This window comes from Gloeophyllum trabeum (assembly GCF_000344685.1).
Source record: "Gloeophyllum trabeum ATCC 11539 unplaced genomic scaffold GLOTRscaffold_00003, whole genome shotgun sequence".
Classification (NCBI taxonomy): Eukaryota; Fungi; Basidiomycota; class Agaricomycetes; order Gloeophyllales; family Gloeophyllaceae; genus Gloeophyllum; species Gloeophyllum trabeum.
The window spans coordinates 856,399-876,935 of NW_006920412.1; the positions used below are offsets into that span (position 1 = coordinate 856,399).

At 51.9% G+C, this 20,537-nt stretch overlaps 9 protein-coding genes across 9 annotated transcripts; 5 read left to right on the forward strand and 4 right to left on the reverse strand.

Annotated features, from left to right (window-relative positions):
- Positions 1 to 176: 176 nt before the first annotated feature.
- Positions 177 to 1,651, forward strand: GLOTRDRAFT_71884 (uncharacterized protein; the record flags this gene model as incomplete). The annotated part of the gene is made up of 5 exons (XM_007865067.1): positions 177 to 423; positions 479 to 719; positions 772 to 1,022; positions 1,179 to 1,279; positions 1,337 to 1,651. The coding sequence occupies 5 exons, from the start codon at positions 177 to 179 to the stop codon at positions 1,478 to 1,480; spliced, it is 984 nt and encodes a 327-aa protein (XP_007863258.1). The 3' UTR covers positions 1,481 to 1,651.
- A 44-nt stretch (positions 1,652 to 1,695) lies between these two features.
- GLOTRDRAFT_71885 (actin-like protein ARPC3) lies at positions 1,696 to 3,357 on the forward strand. The gene is made up of 6 exons (XM_007865068.1): positions 1,696 to 1,843; positions 1,894 to 1,979; positions 2,035 to 2,255; positions 2,312 to 2,494; positions 2,551 to 2,678; positions 2,735 to 3,357. The coding sequence occupies exons 1-6, from the start codon at positions 1,771 to 1,773 to the stop codon at positions 3,253 to 3,255; spliced, it is 1,212 nt and encodes a 403-aa protein (XP_007863259.1). The 5' UTR covers positions 1,696 to 1,770; the 3' UTR covers positions 3,256 to 3,357.
- An 8-nt stretch (positions 3,358 to 3,365) lies between these two features.
- On the reverse strand, positions 3,366 to 3,864 carry GLOTRDRAFT_136763 (uncharacterized protein; the record flags this gene model as incomplete). The annotated part of the gene is made up of 3 exons (XM_007865069.1): positions 3,366 to 3,464; positions 3,530 to 3,628; positions 3,742 to 3,864. 3 exons carry the CDS (start codon positions 3,862 to 3,864, stop codon positions 3,366 to 3,368), a joined length of 321 nt encoding a protein of 106 aa, XP_007863260.1.
- Positions 3,865 to 7,150: 3,286 nt separating this feature from the next.
- GLOTRDRAFT_114507 (uncharacterized protein) lies at positions 7,151 to 8,400 on the forward strand. Its single transcript, XM_007865070.1, has 4 exons — positions 7,151 to 7,280; positions 7,345 to 7,499; positions 7,556 to 8,274; positions 8,343 to 8,400. The coding sequence occupies exons 1-3, from the start codon at positions 7,214 to 7,216 to the stop codon at positions 8,180 to 8,182; spliced, it is 849 nt and encodes a 282-aa protein (XP_007863261.1). The 5' UTR covers positions 7,151 to 7,213; the 3' UTR covers positions 8,183 to 8,274; positions 8,343 to 8,400.
- A 1,454-nt stretch (positions 8,401 to 9,854) lies between these two features.
- On the reverse strand, positions 9,855 to 11,739 carry GLOTRDRAFT_56454 (adenine nucleotide alpha hydrolases-like protein; the record flags this gene model as incomplete). Its single annotated transcript, XM_007864811.1, has 4 exons — positions 9,855 to 10,668; positions 10,719 to 11,016; positions 11,058 to 11,593; positions 11,658 to 11,739. The coding sequence occupies 4 exons, from the start codon at positions 11,737 to 11,739 to the stop codon at positions 9,890 to 9,892; spliced, it is 1,695 nt and encodes a 564-aa protein (XP_007863002.1). The 3' UTR covers positions 9,855 to 9,889.
- A 124-nt stretch (positions 11,740 to 11,863) lies between these two features.
- Positions 11,864 to 15,103, reverse strand: GLOTRDRAFT_56456 (YTH-domain-containing protein). Its single transcript, XM_007864812.1, has 8 exons — positions 14,701 to 15,103; positions 14,507 to 14,628; positions 13,260 to 14,462; positions 13,041 to 13,204; positions 12,949 to 12,985; positions 12,778 to 12,896; positions 12,582 to 12,720; positions 11,864 to 12,530 (listed from the first exon to the last, which is right to left on the reverse strand). The coding sequence occupies exons 1-8, from the start codon at positions 14,954 to 14,956 to the stop codon at positions 12,198 to 12,200; spliced, it is 2,373 nt and encodes a 790-aa protein (XP_007863003.1). The 5' UTR covers positions 14,957 to 15,103; the 3' UTR covers positions 11,864 to 12,197.
- Positions 15,104 to 15,809: 706 nt separating this feature from the next.
- GLOTRDRAFT_136766 (uncharacterized protein) lies at positions 15,810 to 17,321 on the forward strand (the record flags this gene model as incomplete). Its single annotated transcript, XM_007865071.1, has 5 exons — positions 15,810 to 16,063; positions 16,119 to 16,392; positions 16,446 to 16,661; positions 16,710 to 16,942; positions 16,999 to 17,321. 5 exons carry the CDS (start codon positions 15,810 to 15,812, stop codon positions 17,276 to 17,278), a joined length of 1,257 nt encoding a protein of 418 aa, XP_007863262.1. The 3' UTR covers positions 17,279 to 17,321.
- A 174-nt stretch (positions 17,322 to 17,495) lies between these two features.
- Positions 17,496 to 17,833, reverse strand: GLOTRDRAFT_36343 (uncharacterized protein; the record flags this gene model as incomplete). The annotated part of the gene is made up of 3 exons (XM_007864707.1): positions 17,496 to 17,528; positions 17,592 to 17,714; positions 17,768 to 17,833. Coding segments are annotated over 3 exons (222 nt in total), but the record flags the coding sequence as incomplete, so codon positions are not given.
- Positions 17,834 to 19,566: 1,733 nt separating this feature from the next.
- Positions 19,567 to 20,456, forward strand: GLOTRDRAFT_109956 (Lumazine synthase). The gene is made up of 2 exons (XM_007865072.1): positions 19,567 to 19,794; positions 19,861 to 20,456. Exons 1-2 carry the CDS (start codon positions 19,580 to 19,582, stop codon positions 20,288 to 20,290), a joined length of 645 nt encoding a protein of 214 aa, XP_007863263.1. The 5' UTR covers positions 19,567 to 19,579; the 3' UTR covers positions 20,291 to 20,456.
- Positions 20,457 to 20,537: the final 81 nt, after the last annotated feature.

Genomic DNA, 20,537 nt, shown 5'->3' on the forward strand with positions numbered 1-20,537 from the left:
GTAAAGAGTGGTACAGGGCTGGTAGATGTCATTCCTTTTCGAGCTCACATATCCACTCCACTTGTGGCACTGCTTCCGTGCGTCCACAACTGGACTGACAGAATGCGAGCGCTCAGCGAGCTTTCGTGGGTGTACCTGCACTCCCTCAGGCCGGACCATCCACCAGCGTCCCCACAATGTCCAGTACTGCCATTGCAGGCCCGTCAGCGACGCAGCTAGGCAACACAGGGAGCCAGAAGCAAGCGTTCGAATTTACGAGGCGGAAACGCTGGGCCGACTTGCTCATCACGGAGCTCTCGGATGCAGTAATCTTGATTCTCTCGCCGGCTTGTAAAATCTGGTTCTGCGGAAACGCTGTCTCGGAGTTGCTCGGGTGGAGAGATGAGGAACTGATAGACCAGGATTTCACGGATGTTATGAATGGTGCGAGTCATTTCAATGCGACCACGGCCCTTAAGCTGACTAGTTCACTATGCAGGAGACGACCAGATAAAGTTCCTGAACGCGTTCAGTGATTCATGCCGGACCAGGACAGAGCTGCTGTGCTACGTCCGTTTGAAGTGCAAGAATGAGTTCTCACAGGACGCGCGGGACTACAGCACCAGCCCCAAGGAGGTTCTGTTCGAATTTAAGGGCTATCCCCACTTCGTCCAGGACGAGATGGAATGCAAGTGCTTCTTCGCGATGGCGAGACCATATCCCAGTCGCAACACGGCCATGTAAGGGTTATGACACTTATGCATGCTGCCGTATGTGGAGCTGATTGTGCAGGCTCAATACATTTCTTGAATTGAAAGTGGAGAACGAGCGCCTCCATCAGCGGCTCAACGAGCTTCAACAACACGTAGCACAGAAAGCCGTCATTTCCGCAGGCGGTCAATTACCGTCAGACCACACGGGAGGTTATCCGGGATACAGCAACCCCATGCCCATGCCGCTTTCGATGCCTATGACGTTGAACCCACCAGTGCCCGAGAGTTACTATCGCTCAGCCGGGAACAGCGCTTCCTACGAGAGCGGCAGTATGCCTAATAACTACGAGATGGGTATCGGTACGGGGTATCGAGCAGCTAGTTATGCTGGTAATCGCGGGTTGGACGCCGTGCTAGAAGACGATACGGATGAGGTTTCGCGAAGGAAGAAGGTACAATGGCACTGAGGCCTTTGTACGATCTCAGCGTTCACTAATCTCCGCTCTTCGCAGCTCAAGAAGAATCATCTCGGTGATCAGCACGTTTGTGTTACTTGCGGGCGGACAGATTCGCCGGAATGGCGGAAGGTATGCGTCCTTCTATGCCTAGCTTCCCCGCAGATGTTTAACTGATAACGTGGACAGGGGCCCCAAGGACCGAAGACACTCTGTAATGCGTGCGGCCTACGCTGGGCAAAGCAACAGCGCAAGTTCGATGCGGATCTTGCGGAAAACAGTGGCGATCCGACGTTGGGCGTGGGTTCTTCAGGACAGGTACAGTCGTACTGATTCGGCATATGTTTTCATTTTTTTCTTGTCGTCGACCATTGTTATATGGGCATGTCGGCGAGCGAGCACACATTGGCCATGCTGCCGCTCTTACAGGCTACTGCATGCAGATATAAAGGTTGTCCATGCTATAACTGCAATATACCTATCATAGTATTTCTTAAAGTCGTGGGAACCTTGGTGTTATGGGTCCAATCACATTTCAAGTCACTTGTAACTACTCCTCCGACTGCATACCATTATACGCAGTAGTAGACTGCTAGTCCTCTGCGTGAATCGTACAGCTCACAATGTCTGCCCCGGAAATCCATTCCCTTTCGGCCACCCCGATAACGTCTCATTCATTCAATGGTGATCGCTCTCGTCAGTGAAGTCCTTTCCCCATCCTTGTCGCCATATTGAGTCATGCACAGAGGTTGCTGTGAGCTTGAACTCGAACGATGTTACGATATACTCGCGCCAGGGAAAGGATTGGAATGTTACGGAGACCCTGTCTGAAGTGCGCAACGTGACATATATGTTTCGAGCGATCTACCTTACATCCCCGCCTACAGCACGATAAGCTGATCACCTCCATCGACTGGGCCCCCAACTCCAATCGCATCGTGACTGCATCCCAAGACCGGAACGCCTATGTCTGGCAAGAGACTCCGGACCCACAGACGGGGAAGCTGGTCTGGAAGCCCACGCTGGTGTTGCTGCGCATCAACCGTGCGGCGACCTTTGTGAGATGGAGCCCAAATGAGGATAAGTTCGCTGTCGCTACAGGTGCTCGGTCGGTACCACACGGTTCTTTCGCTCTCTCTGGACGGTAACTGATACGACGCGTAGCGCCATTGCGGTCTGCTCCTACGATTCCGAGAACAACTGGTGGGTGTCGAGGCACCTGAAGAAGCCCATCAGATCCACTGTGCTATCGCTGGATTGGCATCCTAACAATGTGCTGCTGGCAGCCGGAAGCGCTGACATGAAGGCTCGGGTCTTCTCAGCTTATATTAAGGATGTCGATTCGAGGTGATTTAGTCGTCACGGTAGTAATAGTCCCATAATTGACATGTCATTGGTCGTAGGCCCCCTCCGTCTGTTTGGGGTGAGAGGCTCCCTTTCAATACTGTTTGCGGGGAATACGGCAGTCCTTCCGGTGGCTGGGTACATGCTGTTGGTTTTTCGCCGTCCGGAGATGTTCTCGCCTTTGCCAGTGAGTTTCCGCTATTACAACTTCTACGGAGGCACACGCTCAAGCGATGCAATCAGGCCATGACAGTACCATCTCGATCGTTTATCCCAGCGGACCGGTCATTTACACGATCAAGCTGAACTCCTTGCCCTACGTAACATTGTCGTGGACTTCCGAAGACTCCCTGATTGCAGCGGGACATGACTGCCAACCTATAGTGTTTTCTGGTAGCGCTGGGGGATGGCACCTGGTCGGAACCTTGGACGATACGAGCGCTGCTAAGCAGAGCGGTGGAACTCGCGGTTTTGGGGTAGCGGGTTCGCAAGTCGGCCGCCTGAATAGTGCTGCGTTCCATACCTTCCGCCAGGCGGACAGCCGAGGAACTTCGTCCCCTACGTCCGCTGCCGGGTCTGGTTCCACTGATACCGAGCTGCTGACCGTGCACCAGAATACCATCACCAGCATCAGGCCCTTCTCGGGCACCGCGGATCGGGTTGCCCAGGTGAGCACCACGGGTGTCGATGGGAGATTGGTCATCTGGGACGTCAATAATGTGACGGAGCTGACTGGGAAGATGGGAGCTTTGAGACTTCACTGAGGCGGGTGTGGATCATATGAATAATACTGCCTAGTAACGACCCGGAATAAGAATGTCTTACAATAATGCGTGACGACTACATATGTGATTGATGGTCGGTCAGAGCTTGCTTATGGTTGTGCCGTAATGTCTCCGGCAGAGGCGAATGATTCCGACGCTTCTTCCGCTGTTGTCATTTCGTTGATGACGCCCCATGCGGACACTTTGAACTGTAGAGCGACGAGCGTCAGTTTGGAAGATTGCATAGATGCTTGGTAAAACCAAAGCAGCCTACAAGCGTCATCACGAGGCCCATCTTCCTCTCTAACACTCTCAGGCGTTCCAGGACGTCTTGGTCGGGTCCCTCGCTCAGTTGTCGCGTACGTATGACGAGCTATCAGAGATCAGTCAGTCTGAGCCATCAAGAGTTTTTGATCTTCCACAGAACAAGCCCTCCAGCAAGCGGTAGCACGACGAATCAAGGATTGTAGATTCATGACTACTTACATCTTTGATATTCTGATTCAGTTTGGCGTATTCCCATAAGACGTCAGCTTCCAGCTGGGTCAGGTTGGGGTGATTCTCATAAGGATTGGCCTCAAATATCTCGGAAGCCGTTGATGTCGACATAGATAATATTCCAGCCGAGGGAGTTGTGGGGACAGTGGGAGGAATGAACGGACCGCGTACCGTGCCCCATACTTACTGTGACCACACGCGTGTAAAGAAATCGTCACGTCACTTCTCTCGCTTCCGCCCGACCTGAAGCTTGAAGCTTCTGCTATAACGGCTGGCTTCGAACACGTTTTGATCGCCACTCTGTGCTTCTTGCAAGTTCGCCTTTCGTCTTATTGTCTTCTCGTTTTAATCTTGCGTTTTAATAGGCGGTCAATTTGCAAAAGACAGGGCTTGTAATTGTGGATGAAGCTACGCGAGCGTCCCATCATGGTTGAGGCGCATGGCGGGGAACTGTAAGTAGGACCTCGTTTACTTCATAGAGTAAATTGCTTTGCCACAAGGTAGTGTGGCAGAAGGTACCGTCTGTTTCTTGCTGCATGGGTACGAATAGGTAGGTCTGTGCGTAGAACTGTCCTCAGTTGTCGCACAAGGTGCTTCATTTTGAGAGTAATCTAGGTATCGTCTGCGCGAGCCTACGTTGCACTTATTGCTGACGCTGATAAGGACACGGCTTGCCTGGCGCCAGACTGGCGCTGCATTGGACACGTCCTGTCCGCTCAATAGCTGCAGACAGCTATTCGTTTCAGGTACATCCTGACTCGCTGCTCGCCAGTGAATTATAGTGCCGGGCCTCCGCTCAATGAACACCAAATGTAGTAGCATCCTCAAATTTACATGTATCATTCGCTACCTTTCATTCCTCGATGTCGGCTTTCTGCAGATGCCGTAAGGCTTGTGCAGCGGTCCGGACTCGGTCTGAGATGTCCTCCGCGAGCCTCCGTTCCTTATTCCGAAGATGCACTTGACCAGTGTTCTACCTATATTATAGACCACTGGACCGTTCTGCCTTAGGGTGTGTGGGTTCTAATTTCATCATTATTCGTGATGGCCCTTGGCTTCCGGTGCGCGTCCCCATTGGAATGAAGGCAATTGATCATTAACACTGTTGTCTGGTTTACCCGGAATGTGGCGAGTATGCCCGACGCTTCAAAAGGTTACCAGGCCTCTTATTGGGTGACCGTCTTACGCCGCTACAGTAGCGGTAATTTGCCTTCAAACTTCCCCATCAGTACCCTTACTCTGTATCCGGTTAGCTAGTCACGCTCTGCACGCTTTCTCAGGCTAACACAAAATCGACCGAGAGTCTCATCTTCCATAATGGTTCGTCAGAATGGTCCGCCCACGTCTCTGTGAAGTCGTTGGACAAAACAACAGAGGCTAAGTAGCAACGTCCCGTTTTTGAGGGGGGATACAAAGTCATAGGGAAATCTCCCTTACCCAGAAACTCTCTCGTCCAAGCTCATCTGCGCTTGCTTGTCACGTAGCTTATGCCTCCTTCGTGTACGATTATCGCCCACTGCGCCATAGAACCAGGAGCCGACGAACAAGTTTCAAGGTGGGGTTCCCGTTATATAGTGCCCTTGTAATAATTTGGCCCAAAGATCATTCTATTCTCTACCTTCTATTTTGCGAGCGCTACCCCCCCACATCCACTAGGATAAACTCAAGCTTAGACCCAGACCCGTTTGGCGCGCCGATAGTTTGGGCATATTCAACGGAACATGAAGACAGCCTTGACCTTCCGGGCTATGACTATCTTCGCCTTCAAATCTCCTTCTCTGACCCAAGGGTTGCTTCATGAAGAGGCTCGGGCATTTCCTGGGGTCAACGCCACAAGATCCGTCAAGATTACAATGTTGCTGGTCCTGTCTCACGCTTCCTCAGCGATTCTATCGCCTTTGGAAATGGACCAAGTTACACTGTCGATCGCCTGGAGCGTGTGATCGCAATAGGGGAATGCAACCTGGTTCGCGGCCGGTGTAGCTCACCTCCGATGGAAAATTCTCCGGTTCAAGCGAGGGAGTGTATCAAAACGGGAGGGGCGTCCACATGCACCTATAGATGACGCTGTTGGTCATTCCTATTATAAAGTGATCGCAATGGAATCTCCCATCCGCCGTTGAGTGGCCTGGGTTCATATGAAAGACTTGACATTAATAAAACTGTCTCGAGCTGTGATGGGGCGGATCCGTACGATGTATATCAAGATTAGGATCAATGTTGGCAGCCTACGACTTTGACAGATAGATCTGGAAAGGCCAATCTCAAGCCGTAAAAGGACCCCCGATAATTGGTATAAATGCCTGATCAGGTTCCGGACAAATTTTGGGACTTTAGAGCCCTCAATGGCTCATTTTTTACAGACAAATCGGCCGATTCTGGAGAACAGGCCTGATTTTTTTCCGGACATTTTGGTCAGACTTGGCCATTTCGACGCCATATTTACCCGGGCACCTGCCGGGGAAGCTAAATTTAGACGTACCCACGCCATAGTTGCCTTTTAGAGCCACTTTTTCGTTGTGATGCCTGTTTTTTTCCGGACAAAAGGTCCAAAATCGGCGATTTTCTTCCGGACAAAATGGGTCTACTTATGGGTCCTCGGGATCAGGCATTTATATTGATTATCGGGGGTCCTGCCGTAAACCATTGATATACGGCTTCGTCAGGAGTACTTACAACACAGGATCCGCCATAGGAGTTTCCTGTTCGGGAGGTGACCAGGTCACAGCCGGTTCCGCGATCTTTGTCGCAAAGCATCTGAACCATGACTTACGTTAAAGCAAACACAAAACAATAACGATCTTCATCGTGGACAGTTGTCCTCTGTCGGGACGCCAGGGCGCGTATCACCGAACTGTCGGCAAGAAATCGCCAGCACGAGGCTCGCAGATTTGTCACAGGCCTCAAGACAATAGAGATATCGAATTAGGAGGGCGCGGGACACCCCTCCTTCGGAAGCCTTCCGAGAGACAATACCAACATTCACGCAACGCTCCAAGTACCCCCGAAAAGCGTTCAATGCCGAGCCGACGTTGAACATCCGTTACTAAATATTTATGCAGAACGCTAAACTGCGCTGTGTTGCTCGCTAGACCCCTTGGTATCGCCCGGTCTCCGACACACACGCAGCAGGTCCGTCGTAAAAGACACAGCTATAAATTGATTCATCGTCTGATTTCATCTTTCCCCCCATCTGCCTCGCTGCTGGTCCTAGACTGCCTATTACGGCGCAGTACTACTTGCGAAAGTGCAATCTAATCGAACAATGTCTGCGGACAATAAAGGAGGCCAACCAGCGCCCGTGTTATCCCATCCTAAAAGCCTGCTCCGGAAGCCTGCTCTCCATCTCGGAATACCTCCCCCGACACCCGTTCCAACACCCTCGCAGCCAATGCGCCCCTCGTTCGTTCCCCGTCCCTTTCCCCCTCCTGCTTTGCAAGATGTTCCTCTTGAATACGTTATGGACCAACTCCATCGGCTGGCCCCCTGTTACTGGGGTAATATGGAAACGACTGACTGTACATTGAGTAAGCATGTCTTCTGATATATGAGGACCGGTTGTGTGACCGCTGAGCTGCGCTCATCGATCAGTCATCCCGGTTTTTGACCCGCCAAAGGCTGATGCCTCCGCACTTCGGTCGTCAATCTCCAACGGTTTTGCTTACTCGAATCCCAAGGGTCACGACCCTCTAGGCAGACGTGCGACCGAGCCTAATTTAAACATTACTCCTCGTATCGTAATGAAAGTGCGTAGTAGTTGTCACTCTGTCCCAAGCGTAGTTGCTTAAAGACATCGTTTCAGTTACACATGGATTATCTGTCCGCCCATTCGTCGTTCCTTCGTGCCCTATTCAGCGGATCCAACCCGCTTGATCTTATCAACACCACCTTGATTTCGTCCCCCGCCAGTCCTCCTCCGCCGACGAGGTCTTCCTCACCCTCACCGCCGTCCAGTCCATCACCTGTGACGCCAATGTCTCCGTCGGAAGAGCCATTTCTACGCCGCCATGCCCCTCCATCGTCATATCACTACCCTCACCTGTTGCCATGTTCACCTCGACATCCAATCGTGTACCTTCCTGTTCCCGATCCTTCTTCGATCCGTCTGCTCATCCATTATATGTATTTCGGCATGACAGACTACATCGAGGCGTGCTTGATCCGTGGGGACGTCAAATGGGACGGTCTGGCGAGAAACGTCGAATATCTCGGTATACGCGGAATACGCGGATGGCTAGCGGGCTGGTTAGAGAGACTGGACAGCGACGATGATGACTTCGACGTCGATTTCGACCAGATGGATCTTGATGGAGACACGGATGTGGAAGATGATATGACCGATGTTCAGGGATCTCCGAGAGGCCGCGACCCATCACCGCGCAGCCTGTCGAAACCGGCGTCTACGGATCCAATAAAGCTGCCTACTTGAACTAGTAGGGTGTCCGAGCGACACCCCGCGATGCCTACCGCGCCGTGCACGACGGGTGTGCTATGTCTTTACACTCCCCCGACATAGGACTAGCCCGTGAGCCCTCCTCCAATCTCGCATAACTTATTCGTAATATCTATTGCTACTCTTGTCATAACAGTCTTCCGCCCACGATATCTCGTTCATATACCTGTATTTCTGGCCGGGAGGGTCTGACTGTTGTATTGGCTTGCCTCCGAACCTTCGTTCCGTCGGATACAGGCAAGCACGATTATTTTGATAGTTGTATCGTGTGCATCCCTTTATCTCTAGATCCATTCTCGGACAGCTTCAGAATTCAACTATGTATTTCGTACAAAGTTATGTAGCAAAGTACCATATGCACTATGGGATATCCGGACGACTACATATGAGTATCACAAATACGACTCTGTTATATGAGCCCTGCCTCCATTCAAGTCGGGGACGATATGGAAGATCCCCCAGGCAGTGCTGCCAAGTGTTTGTGTAGTTCCCTGCTGTATCCCTTTAGCAATGTATAAACATTGTGCGAGGAATAGTCAGCTATGTATTTGGATTTGAGAACACCTCTAGTGCGTATATCTTGATTCGAAAGTCCCGGGGGAGATACATGCTGGGGTAGCAAACCTGCGACTATAAGGAAGACAATGAGGATCTGCGTAGTTCGGAACCCACTTAGCACAATGAGGATGCTGGACACGCCACATCGGAGCATATGGAATCAGTGGCGCTCTCTGCTTCCCATTCAAGTATACATATGGCATCTCCGAGGAAACCTGCGTCTGTCGTGCACCCCTGCCAGTCATGTCCTATCGCGGCAAAGGTCAGGACCGCGTTTAAACTGCCGTAGGGGAGAAACATGGGCATCTACTTAGGCATACATACTTACATTCTTTGGAACCACGCAGAGTGACCTTGGCAATCGTTGTCCGGAGATCCTTTGCTTCGTTTATTCTACTTAGCGAACCGTTCCGGTATGGGTGGTTGCAAGCACTCGATGAGCGTCCTTCACCTGTGTGCGCAATTTCAGACCGTCCCTATGGTACAACGGTCAACACTGAACTGGCGAATCACTCGTACGCCACGCATAATGTGTAGCTCTTACTTATGCTGAGGATGGCAAGGGCTGGTCCATCTTCGCCTTGGAACTTGTTTCGCACCGCCTTTCCCTCCGATCATGCCGCGTCGAAATAACTGTCGACCAAGCAGCGGCGATAGCTCCGACGCCGACGACTACTGGCGTAGCTATACCTGGCGGAAATAGTCAACGCCAGGCCCTCATCCACTGGATGGTAGCCGCTTCTGACTTTAGTGCATGTCGCAAAACCCCTTACGAAAGCGATAACACTACCAGTAGTACGGCATCGACGAGTATGGTGAGTATCATGAATGACACACAACCAGCTGGATAATACAGTTGTGAGTAACCGTGACACTTTGGGGCTGCTTCGAAACTTAGAAACAATTCGTATGCCTCAGTACCTGAGTAAGAGAACTTGGCTGTGTCCCAACAGCCGATCCGACGCGTAGAACTTCGAAGCTGGATTCTCTGTTCGCAGGCGGGTGTATTAAACACCTTAAGAAGACACACTTGGGGCAGGTTGGACTTGCGAGGGCTGGTGGCGTGATAGGGCGGCGAGTGGTAATTCATGGTGATTCATTTTAAGCGGCCTGGAGTAAGAGCAATCATAGGGCATCTAGGACGCGAGCCTCCTCGATGGTAATAGCGTTATCTTCACGAATAGTTAGCCTGTGCTCCGAGCAGGGTTTTAGGGCATGTGTATCTGCCGAATACAAGCGTTTGGGCCTGGCCAGTACCAACGATCGGTCGTTCCAGTACAACATAACCCGAGGGAGATACCACCGTGTCTCGGGCTCTACAATAAGACGATAGTCTTGAGAACTCGTACTCGACTGTAACTGTTGTTTGATGGCTGTGAGCCTGTTCAGATTGATCTGCAGCAAGAAACGGCAGTCCCAGAGGAGTTCTATCTTTTCCGCATCACCAGTCCTTGTGTGAATCAAATGGGTCAAGTCGACGTGCAGAGGACCCTTTCGAGCACCAGCGTCCAAGTAGGTGAGCGACTTGGCAAGGGGTGGTTGTCGGGATGCAATCCAGGCTAGAGAGGCATCCTGTACTTTCTGCGGGACGCTCTTCTGTTCCATCTTGATGTAACCACCTTTTGTTAGGGTGACCGGTGTCCAGAGAACTCCGCCTCCTCCCACAAAACTTCTTCGCTGTGGGCTTAGGCACCACAGGCTATCGACAATCCTGCTGAGGCTGGCACTTCGTCTGTGCGCTTCCGCGCGGAGAGACCCCCAGGGATAAAAGGATACATATCGGAGAACGCGGAGTACCAAAGCACGCTGGACCGATGGGTCCTCCACTGTATGGAGAGGAGGAACTGCGAGGAGGACCGTCGAAGGCGGGGACTCACGCCTACAGTATTGGAGCTTCTGCGTCACTAGATGCAGTATCCGTGAGTGCGATTCGAGAGCCCAACAACGGGCATACCGATGCTATCTATAAGCTCTCTCTTGTTGGAAAGCAGTTCTACCGCTGTATACATATGTTCCAAACCCTGGCGTAGCGAAAATGCAGCGGACAGTCGAAGATCTTCGTTTGCTACTGAGTCCTGAGTAGCGAGGGATCGGTTGCTAGAAGGAGAGGCCAATTTCCCTGAGCTTTCCTGTGGCGATTGTTGGGCCAGAGACTGGCGTATGGCATTTCGAATGGTGACTTCAGGTTGAAAATTGGTTGGGTCTGTGACATACTCCAGCGCATTCTCGTTGCAGGTTGCAAGAATCCTGCTCTATTAGAATGTGTTACTATCATTCTCTGGAGATGCCATACATGGTTACTCGCCTTCGGAACAGTTAGCAAAGGACGCACAACCCATCTCCGCATTCCTTCGCCACCAGCCCAACCTAGTGCGCCTTCACCGTCGCCGAAACCCATGCCCCACCTGCGACAGGGCCTCATTCCGGCGGCACCGAACTCCGTAGTGCCCATAGCAGACCGCAGGAGAGCTGTCTCAACCTGGTCATCGGCGTGATGTCCAAAAGCAATCGCCTCTGACCCCGAGTGAGTCATAGCTTGAAATAAAACATGGTAGCGAGCGTCTCGAGCTATTTTCTCGAAAGAACGCGTGGGCAATGGGGGAAACGGAGGCTCGGACCAGGGGATATGCATCATTATATGTTCTACGCCTAACGTCGCCGCAGTCATACGACAATGCTCCGCCATAGCGGATGAGATCTTCTGCAGTCGATGGTCCACAGTTAGAGACACTACGGACTCAGGGCACTTGTTTCCTGCGACTTCTTGCAGCAATCGCCTTATGAGAAACAACAGACATGTCGAATCAGGACCGCCTGAGTTCGCGACGGCTTGAAATAATGAACGGCATATGATAAGCCCAAAGTAAAAGAAGAAGAAGAGAGTCAAACGGACCTAGCTTCTTGGGCCAGCCCCTTGGAGGCGTGCAGCGCTCGAAAAGCTCTCGGAATTCATTAACAGATATAGGGCGGGGCATAGCGATTGCATGGTTGTGGTTTAGTTAGCATCCAGCCATCTGCGCCGAATGCCGACCCTCATCCGATGAAGGATACTCGACACCATTGCCTTATATAATAGCTGAGGCAAGTCTGATCAAGGATTCCGCATAAATAAACCGTTGAATTTGTGGGCATACAACAGCAGGAGAGCGACTATACAAGATAGCGAACGAAAGCGATAGTCCACGTCCGTTCACTGTCCCGTGTCCATTATTAGTGCGCAAGGGGGTTAACCAAGACAATTGGAACGGAAGTATAGAGCCAGCGTAGACAGGCCAGGGGTACAGTTATCCGATACTAGGGAAACACCCAGAGGAATGGCATAAAGTATACAATTTAGATGAAAGCAGATTGAGCAGAGGAAAATATCTATAAAGCAGGCACACGTTCAGTATCATTCCTACCGTTATTCATTTCTGACCCAGAGGCCGTACGATCACTGGAATCCGGGGATGCCTCCCATGTTCGGCATGTTCATAAATTGCTGCGCACCCACGGGAACCGGGCTGGGATGGCGCATGACGCTCTGCATAGCTGCGGGGTTGGTGAACTGGGCATTCATCTGCATCTGCATCAATGGGTTCATGTTCATGCCGGGCATCTGGAGAGAGTGTGACGCATAGGCCAAGGCATTAGGGTTCGACATCGCGAACGGGTGTTGCTGCGGGCTGGTCGGAGATACTTGTCCGGAAGACTGCAACGTCATCGGCTGTTGGTTCGGCGACGACTGTTGCTGGATCGAAGCTTGCAGCTTCTGCATTGCTTGAAGCTATGTGGCAGTCAGCACAGAGACATTAGATGCCCAATAGAAAGCGCGCACCTCGTAGAAGGCAAAGTCTTGAAGCAACGACGTCCTGGCAGGATGGGTATGGAATATCTTGAGCATCTCCATACCAGCCTCGGGAGGAAGCTCCTGGGTATCCCTGGAATTGGTAACAGGCTTCCTCTCCTGAGTGTTACTAAGGGAAGAACAGTTAGACGCGACAATGATAGGCGACAATCACATTGGTAACTACCTCAGGCGAATGTGCCGGAGATTGGCATTAGGAATGTCGCGCACGAAGATCCATCTGACTTTGAAGACACCCTTCCATTTGTCAGATGCCCAGACAGTACTACTCCGGGTGTAGTCCACCTATTCCGTAGATCAGCACTGACTTCTTAGTCAAGTAGAAGTGTAAACGCACGGGTGTCAACATCTCTGCCATGCCGCAGAAGTGTCCGCTGCGCAAAGGACTCTATAAGACGCTCCGGACCTGACTGGGATGGAGATACTCACCTCGCATTCACACTAAAAAATAAGTATATTGGACCCCGGCCCGCGGTCTCCTTGAAAGCTTTGTCCAGCCTCTTGTTGCCTGGATCGGTGGAGCTCCAGATCTCGTACTTCAAGGACTTGTGCACATCATCCTCGGTGTAGGACTTGATCACAAAGTATCTAGCCTGCAATCGTGCACTAGTTAGATAGTCACACCATTCAGACACGCTGATCACTAACGAAAGCCGGTTTGGTGTCGAATTCCGCTGGATTGTAGCCTTTCGTGGCGATCAGAGTGGGCACGTCGATGGGCGAGGTAATGAATCCCGGCACAGCTCCGTTATTCATGTTCATCTGGCCTTGCATCCCAGATTGCGCAAGTGGGTTGTATCCGCCGAAGTTAGTATTCACGCCCAGCCTGGGTCCTTGTGAATTGTTTCCTGTATTCTGGTTCTGAAGATACTGCGTCGGGATGGGAGGGACAACCGGAACATCCTTGCCAGGTGCGCCTTGCGCGTTGTAGATCTGATGCAGATTGGGGTTCGAGACGCGACCTCCAAGAAGTCGTTCCTTCTGGTCCCAAGTTGTGGTGCCCGTGGCAGTAATCGGGACTTGATCCCGCTGTTCACGGTCGCGGTCGTTCCTGTCATTGACTCCACGCTGCTGTTGCCCAATCTGCTGTCCAACAGGAGGCACATAGGCCGAAGCACTGACAGGGCCCTGCGATGGAGTCTTGCGCCCGTCAAGATCGGTGACCAGATGCAATTTCCCTCCGCGATTGTCGTTCCTTACGTTGTTACCTCGCACAGCCCCCGGAGCTTGCGCAGGAGGGGGATGCGCCGGGTTAAAGCGAGGAGGATGAGCAGATTGCCCAGCTGGATAATTGTTCGCATAGGCTTGGTTCATATTCTGGCTCATGTTACCAGCGATCTCCAGATTGGATAAGGCCCGGGATACATCATCGATGGAAGCACTGGAAGTGCCGTTTCCACCGGGTGCACGCCATTCGGTGCCTGGAGTACTCCAGGGTGAGCGACTGCCCAAAGGACTCGTCGGATACTGACCAGAACCCTGCTGAGCCTGGGGCTGTCGGGCAAAATATGAATCGTCTTCGTATGCATGTTGCTCGTCTTCGAACCCTTCGTCTGCATTGGTTGGACTCGGGCTCTGAGGGTAACCCGAACCAGGATGGTTCTTCAGTTGGGTACCCGCGTGCAGAGTACCGGCCCTTCGCAGGCCAGAGGACATATGCCTAACGCCAGCCGAAGCAGCGCCCAGAGTAAGACTCTGGTGCCTGCGGACGCCTGCCACACCTGCAGGTGGCGGAGACGGAATCTGAGAAGGCGCAAAGTGAGGCGAGAGGGGGGATCCGTTATTGTCCATTAGCTGATGACCGTGCTCGCCAGAGGACGACAGCTGGCCATGAGGTGCATTGAGATCCTGCTGGTCAGATTCGCTGTCTATCGTATATTCATGGGCAGCCCTACCTCGTCCTCGTTTCTGAGCCTGCTCATGTCGCGTTCCCAGTCTTCCTCGTCCCCGTCGTGACCAGCGATTGCAGTCAGACTGTTTATACCTCTCGGAGTGAGGCTGCCCGGCTGCCTGAGACCTACAGTTCGAATGAAGGGTCACAGTTGGCACACTAGCCGTGAGATGGAAGCCAATATCGTGTAACGCTCACCCCGGTTATAGCGAGTCGGCAGCGAAGCTTGTCTGTGCAAGTTACTCTTCTCTCCTACGGCGCCCAGTCCGCCGATCCAGTCTTGATCTACAAACTCATCTTCATCGCCAAGAGGCGCCTCTTGCGTCTCCTCTGAAATCGGGACGCGGCTACTTGGTCTACCAGCCCGGGAAGACGCACCAATTGTGTGGTGCCGTCGGACGCCCGTAGAAGACTGGGAAGATGGCACCGGAGGCGGCGAAATTGGATGAGACATTCAGATCGTGGTGCTTTTAGGTATCGCCTACGTTCCCAGCGTTTACAGACGGATATCTTCGAGACGCTTGGACAAGTCGATTATAGGGAGTACAAGCGAAAGCGAGCGAAAGGGAAAGTAGAAGAGAGAGACGAAAGACGGAACTGCGTTGCACAGGATGGCCGATAGGAAAGTTGCGCGGATAAACGGTCGTGGCCGTGTTGCCTTGCACACACGCTCTTACCTCGCCGAAGTCATCCTTCAGCTCGGGGTTTTGGTCACGGTTGATCGTCCATTCTGTATCTTATGGCCTTATGGTAGTAGGCTGCCGTGACCCGCTATCGAGCTAATAGCACTCCTTTCCAAGATTAGTGGTTGTCCATACCTATCTAAGTTAGCGACAGGATATAGCAAAGTTGGCCCTGCAAGACGTTCCCTGTCAGCTGGAGGAAGTGCTTGTTTCGATATCTTGCGTGTTTGTTTCCGAGTATGTTCTCAGACTGACTCTCTTAGACCAAGACCACTTCGCTCGACGATCTTACGACCATGGAAATGACAAGCTACTATCAAATTGGTGGCTTTGGAGGGCACCTTATGCCGAAGTAAGCGGTGTAAACCTTCTTTGTGCGATACCTTCCCTGTATCTCTTCAGGCCCAAATGGAAGGCCGATGATCCTCTCTGTGCGGACCTCGCAGGACCAAAGTCCCTGCTTCGGCAAGGCGCAAGCGACGAAGCCGAACTTGTCCTAGGTACGTGATGATCTCCCATGTGGTGATGCTTCAAAGGAAGAGGACGGGATGCAATATTATTGATCAATAATTGTTAGGAATCCGCCCCAATGGAGCTTCGTACCTCCATCTATCCGTAGATCAAATGCGCACCCTAATACAACGGTACCCAACCTATGCCCCATTCGCCAGGCGGGATCCATTTCCCGCGTCAGAATTCATTTCGCTCAGCCCTATATGCTTTCGGACAGAAGATGAGCTGAAGAGGAAACTTGCGAAATACGAAGTACGGTACAAGAAAGGCCAGAGGGTGGAGTACGACAATAGCCAGGCTAACAGCTATTATGCTTCATCGAGCAGCGCCGAAGGGAGCACTCGCGCGATATATGAACAACAGAGGTGATAATTCAATCTGCAACTAAAACATATCAAGGAGTGCTCAGTGACGCTGCAGGGTCATCTATCGTCTCATACAAGACTCGATTGATCTTTCAAAATTCTCTCTCAGGGATTCATCGTGGATGAGTGAATTCAAGGTTTTATCCTTCTCCTTGAATGTATGGATAAAGGATGTACGAACAAAGGACGAACGTGACCGCGATCCTCGTATTCTTGACTGTGGTTGGTATGAGGCGGATTTGCTCGCCCCGACTGCTCCCAACAAGGTCTGCCACTTCGAGGTCCACGAGACTCGAGGCTTACAGAATGGAAGGTCGGTCAAGCGCAAGGTCAGTCATCATCATGGCATCTCTGGACCCTACTTTGGCTCATGTTTTACCAGAAATTATCAGACACCGAGACGCTCCCATTGAACGAGCTCAGAACTAAGCTGAAAGAACTATTCAGTAGTCTTGAGAAAACGATACTCTTCGTTTACGACAGGGAAAAGGTGTCCACTTTGCTCCATTTCTTTGATATCGACGCCACGCAATGGCAAACAGGCGACCTACACTCTTTCTTATATCACAGTGAACGTTACAGACACTCTCCCAATTTCGTAAGGAATCCCTTGATGACCCCGTCGCAATGCTCAACAATCCTGTAGAATCCTCGCGATCCTAGATCACGCCGGAGGTCACTTTCCCCTCGTCGCAGCACCTCCTCTCGCGAGCGACCGTACTCGCCACTCCACGCTGCACGCCCATCATCCATCTACATGGTAGACATCAAGTCCCTTTGTTCTTTGCTCCACATTATGGGACCTTCCCTAAAGGAGGACGCGCAAGGGCTCGGGATAGATACCGACCCTAACGAGATGTGTGCAGCAGACGACGCGCAGTACGTCCCACATTGACGCCTTCTACACCCGTCGGTTGACGCTGTTCCCTCCACAGGTTGCTTATCCGTATGTGGATGGCAGTAGCTGCGGGCGCAACGGTCGATGAGCAGGCGGAGCTTCGCCGAGAGCATAACATTCGGCGATATACACAACCATCCAGTAGCAACTATGGGAGCAGCAGTCCTGTCCGACAACCCACGGACGAGGATGTCGATCCTAATGATATCGACCCCAATGACATCGTGCCAGGACCGTCTAGCAGCAGCGACGCAAACAATGTCTCACACGCATATAGCATACTCGACGAGGAAGAAGATTTTGAAGACGATTACTGACATGTATTTGATACCTTTGCTTCATCTTTTGCTTGTTCTTCATACCATAGACCATGAGATGTAGGTTCTTGATTCCCATTTTGTACTGCTAGTACAATGCACAAGATAAGATACTGCTCCTATGATCAGCAGGGTCGACCGAGTCTAGAGTGTAGTCGACATCGATCATCGTCATACTAGTCGAAGACGAGTAAGCAGAGTGCTGATCAATCAAGAACTAATCGGTGAATTTGATACTATGGCTCTCCATCTGTTTGCACATACAGCACATAAGCGGCTGCGCGATGCAATACAAACAGGAAGGCAAACTTACCGTAATCTCTCCACCCCTGTAACTCCCCCTCTTCTTTTTATTCTTCTCCTTCCTGAACCCAGCACCCCTGGTGACGATCAAGTCGCGATGCGCCTTGTCGCCATAGTCGTTCTGCGGGCCTCCCTGCATGCAGATACATTCGTAACAGAACTGATTAACATGAGGATCAAACGCACTTTGGACTGGTAGCTATTATCCTTCAGCCGCTCGTCAGCGAACTTCACCTTCTCGGGTTTTATACGGGAGAACGGGACGTTCGACTTCCTCCCGCCTTTGTTCTTGCCATTCTCATTGCCGCTGGTTCGAGCGGGAGTGCCAGACGCCTCGCGCTCATTGCTAGACACTGCGGTAGACACGGCTTCACCATCGTCGGTTCGCCGCTTCTTGACTACCACCGTCTCCTCTTTGGTCGAGGAGGTCTCGAGCTTCTTGGCGGCAGAGGGTTTGGCCTTAAAGTCGGACGCGGACGAAGACGAAGATCCGGAGTCTGAGTCAGAGCCAGAAGATGAGGACGAGCTGAATTTTGCCTTTGAAGTTTTGGTCTTCTTCGAGTTTGTAGCCGCGGGCTTTTCGTCCTCGCTCTCGCTCTCATCTTCACTGGAGCTGGAGCTGGACGAAGAAGAGCTGGAGCTGGACTGTGTCTTGGAGGACTTGATCTTCTTTGCCTTGGCCGCTGGTTTCTCGTTGTCGCCCTCGCTATCATCTTCAGAGCTGGAGTCAGAGGACGAAGAGCTGGAACTAGACTCCGCCTTCGAAGACTTGGACTTCTTCGCCTTGACCGCCGGTTTCTCATCCTCGCTGTCGCTCTCTTCTGCGCTAGAGCTGGAGCTAGAACTGTCCCTGCTTTCTTCTTTCTTCCCTGCCTTCTTCCCCTTCGCATTCTTCGCAGCAGCCTTCAAGTCCTCGTCCTCGCTTTCACTGCTGCTGCTAGAGGAATCAGAGCTCTCATCATCCTCCGAGTCCGCTTTCTTCCCCTTAGCCTTCTTTTCGTCATCCGAGCTAGAGCTTTCGTCAGAACTCGTGCTGGCATCGCTACTGCCGCTTTCTTGCTCTTTTTCCCCCGAAGAGAGGGTCTTGCTGGAGGCTGGGGAGGGTTTCCGGTCCGTCTTGGATTTTCCAGGAGCCGGGGGTTTTGATTTCGCTTTTGCCTTTATCTTTTGCTGCTTTTTGCTTTTAGGCGAGGGTGTGGACGATTTTGAATCTGCGTCAAACGGATGAAGCATTACACGACGCCTTAGCCAAATGTCCAGTAATGACGTACCTGAGTCTGACTCCGAGCCCTTTTCATCTGTAGAAGATGAGGAGGAAGAGGCTATTGTAACTCATGAGCAACGAAATGTGCATAACACAACGTAGAAGGAGACGCACATTTATTCACAGACTTTTCAGCGTCGGAGCCTGAGCTGTCTGAGTCCGAATTCGAATCCGACGATGAATCTGAGTCCTCATCATCACTCCTGTAACGCGACATATAGCAAAAGGGCGTACGAAGAACAATACCATAGGTTGATAGAGAGGCACTCACGATGGCTTCGCCTTTCCCTTCGCCTTGGGCTGCGTCTGCGGCTCTGAGGACTTGTGGCCGGACAGAAGTTTCCATTGCCTGACTATGTCCTCTAGCGTAGGACTGCTCGCGTCGGCGTCATCCCTAAGGACGACTACATCTTTGGCTGCTTTCTTGACCGCGTCTGCCGCCTTTTGGTGGGACCTTCTGGTCAGGAAGGAATATATAAGGGTGTACGTCGCTGTGAGAAGTGCATCAGTATCTGTGCGACGCATTGAATGCGCTAGACGTACTAGCGAGGTTGCCGTCAGAGGGTGTAACAGCCATGTCTGCCCGGCTCTGGACGGTGCAAGCTTCAGCCTCCCTCGATCACTTGCCACCCAAACTTTTAATGAGTATTTCCAAATCAAGACGGAAGTAAACAGAAGCAAACAAGGTATACTGCTGTGCATCTAAATATAGAGCATTCATAACGCTCTCTACCATGTCCGCAGGTATCAAAGGGCTCGCACCGTCCGAGGTTCAGTATGATGGCTCAGCATTGCGCGTCGCCATCGTCCACGCCAGATGGAACAAGACGGTCATTGACGCTCTACTGGCGGGCGCAATCGCCAAACTGAAGTCGCTCGGGGTGAAAGAGCACAACATCGTCGTCCAGACGGTGCCCGGGAGTTTCGAGCTGCCTCTCGCAGTCCAAAAGTGCGTTTCACCGTGAACATAGCCTTCTCGCTGTCAAGCAGTTATCCATATCGGTTTCGTGTGCAGGGTCATCTCCGGCGCGCAGGTTCAGGCAGGTGCGACCGCGACCGATCTGCTGGGCGGGCTCATGTCTCTGTCGTCGCCAAAACCTGGATCACGCACGGGCACCCCGGCACCCGGAGCGTCGTCTGCTACTGCGAACATGCCTAGCCAGCCCTTCGACGCTGTCATCGCGATCGGCGTTCTGATCAAGGGGTCCACCATGCACTTTGAATATATCTGCGACAGCGTGTCCCATGCGTTGATGCGAGTGCAACTGGACACTGGTGTACCTGTCATCTTTGGCGTGTTGACGGCGCTCACGGAAGATCAAGCGCTGGAGCGTGCAGGACTGGGGAAGGGGGAGAACAAGGGTCACAACCACGGTGAAGACTGGGGTGCTGCTGCTGTGGAGATGGCATCGCACTCCAGAAGATGGGGAGAGGGCAAGTTCTGAAGGACAGGTCAGCGAACTGAAAAGAATCTGAAGTCTTGCAGGATGTACCAACATACGGGACGATGCGTTTGTAATTTGTATGGAGCACTACATATACTTGAATCTTCATCGTTTATGCCCAGCAAGTATCAACTTGTTGCTCATCAGCAATACTTGAAACAAGCAATATTGGCTGCACGTGATACTGTCGCGCTGAAGGGCGATCAGTGCATGTATATTTGTCTATTGCGACCATGACATAGACCGA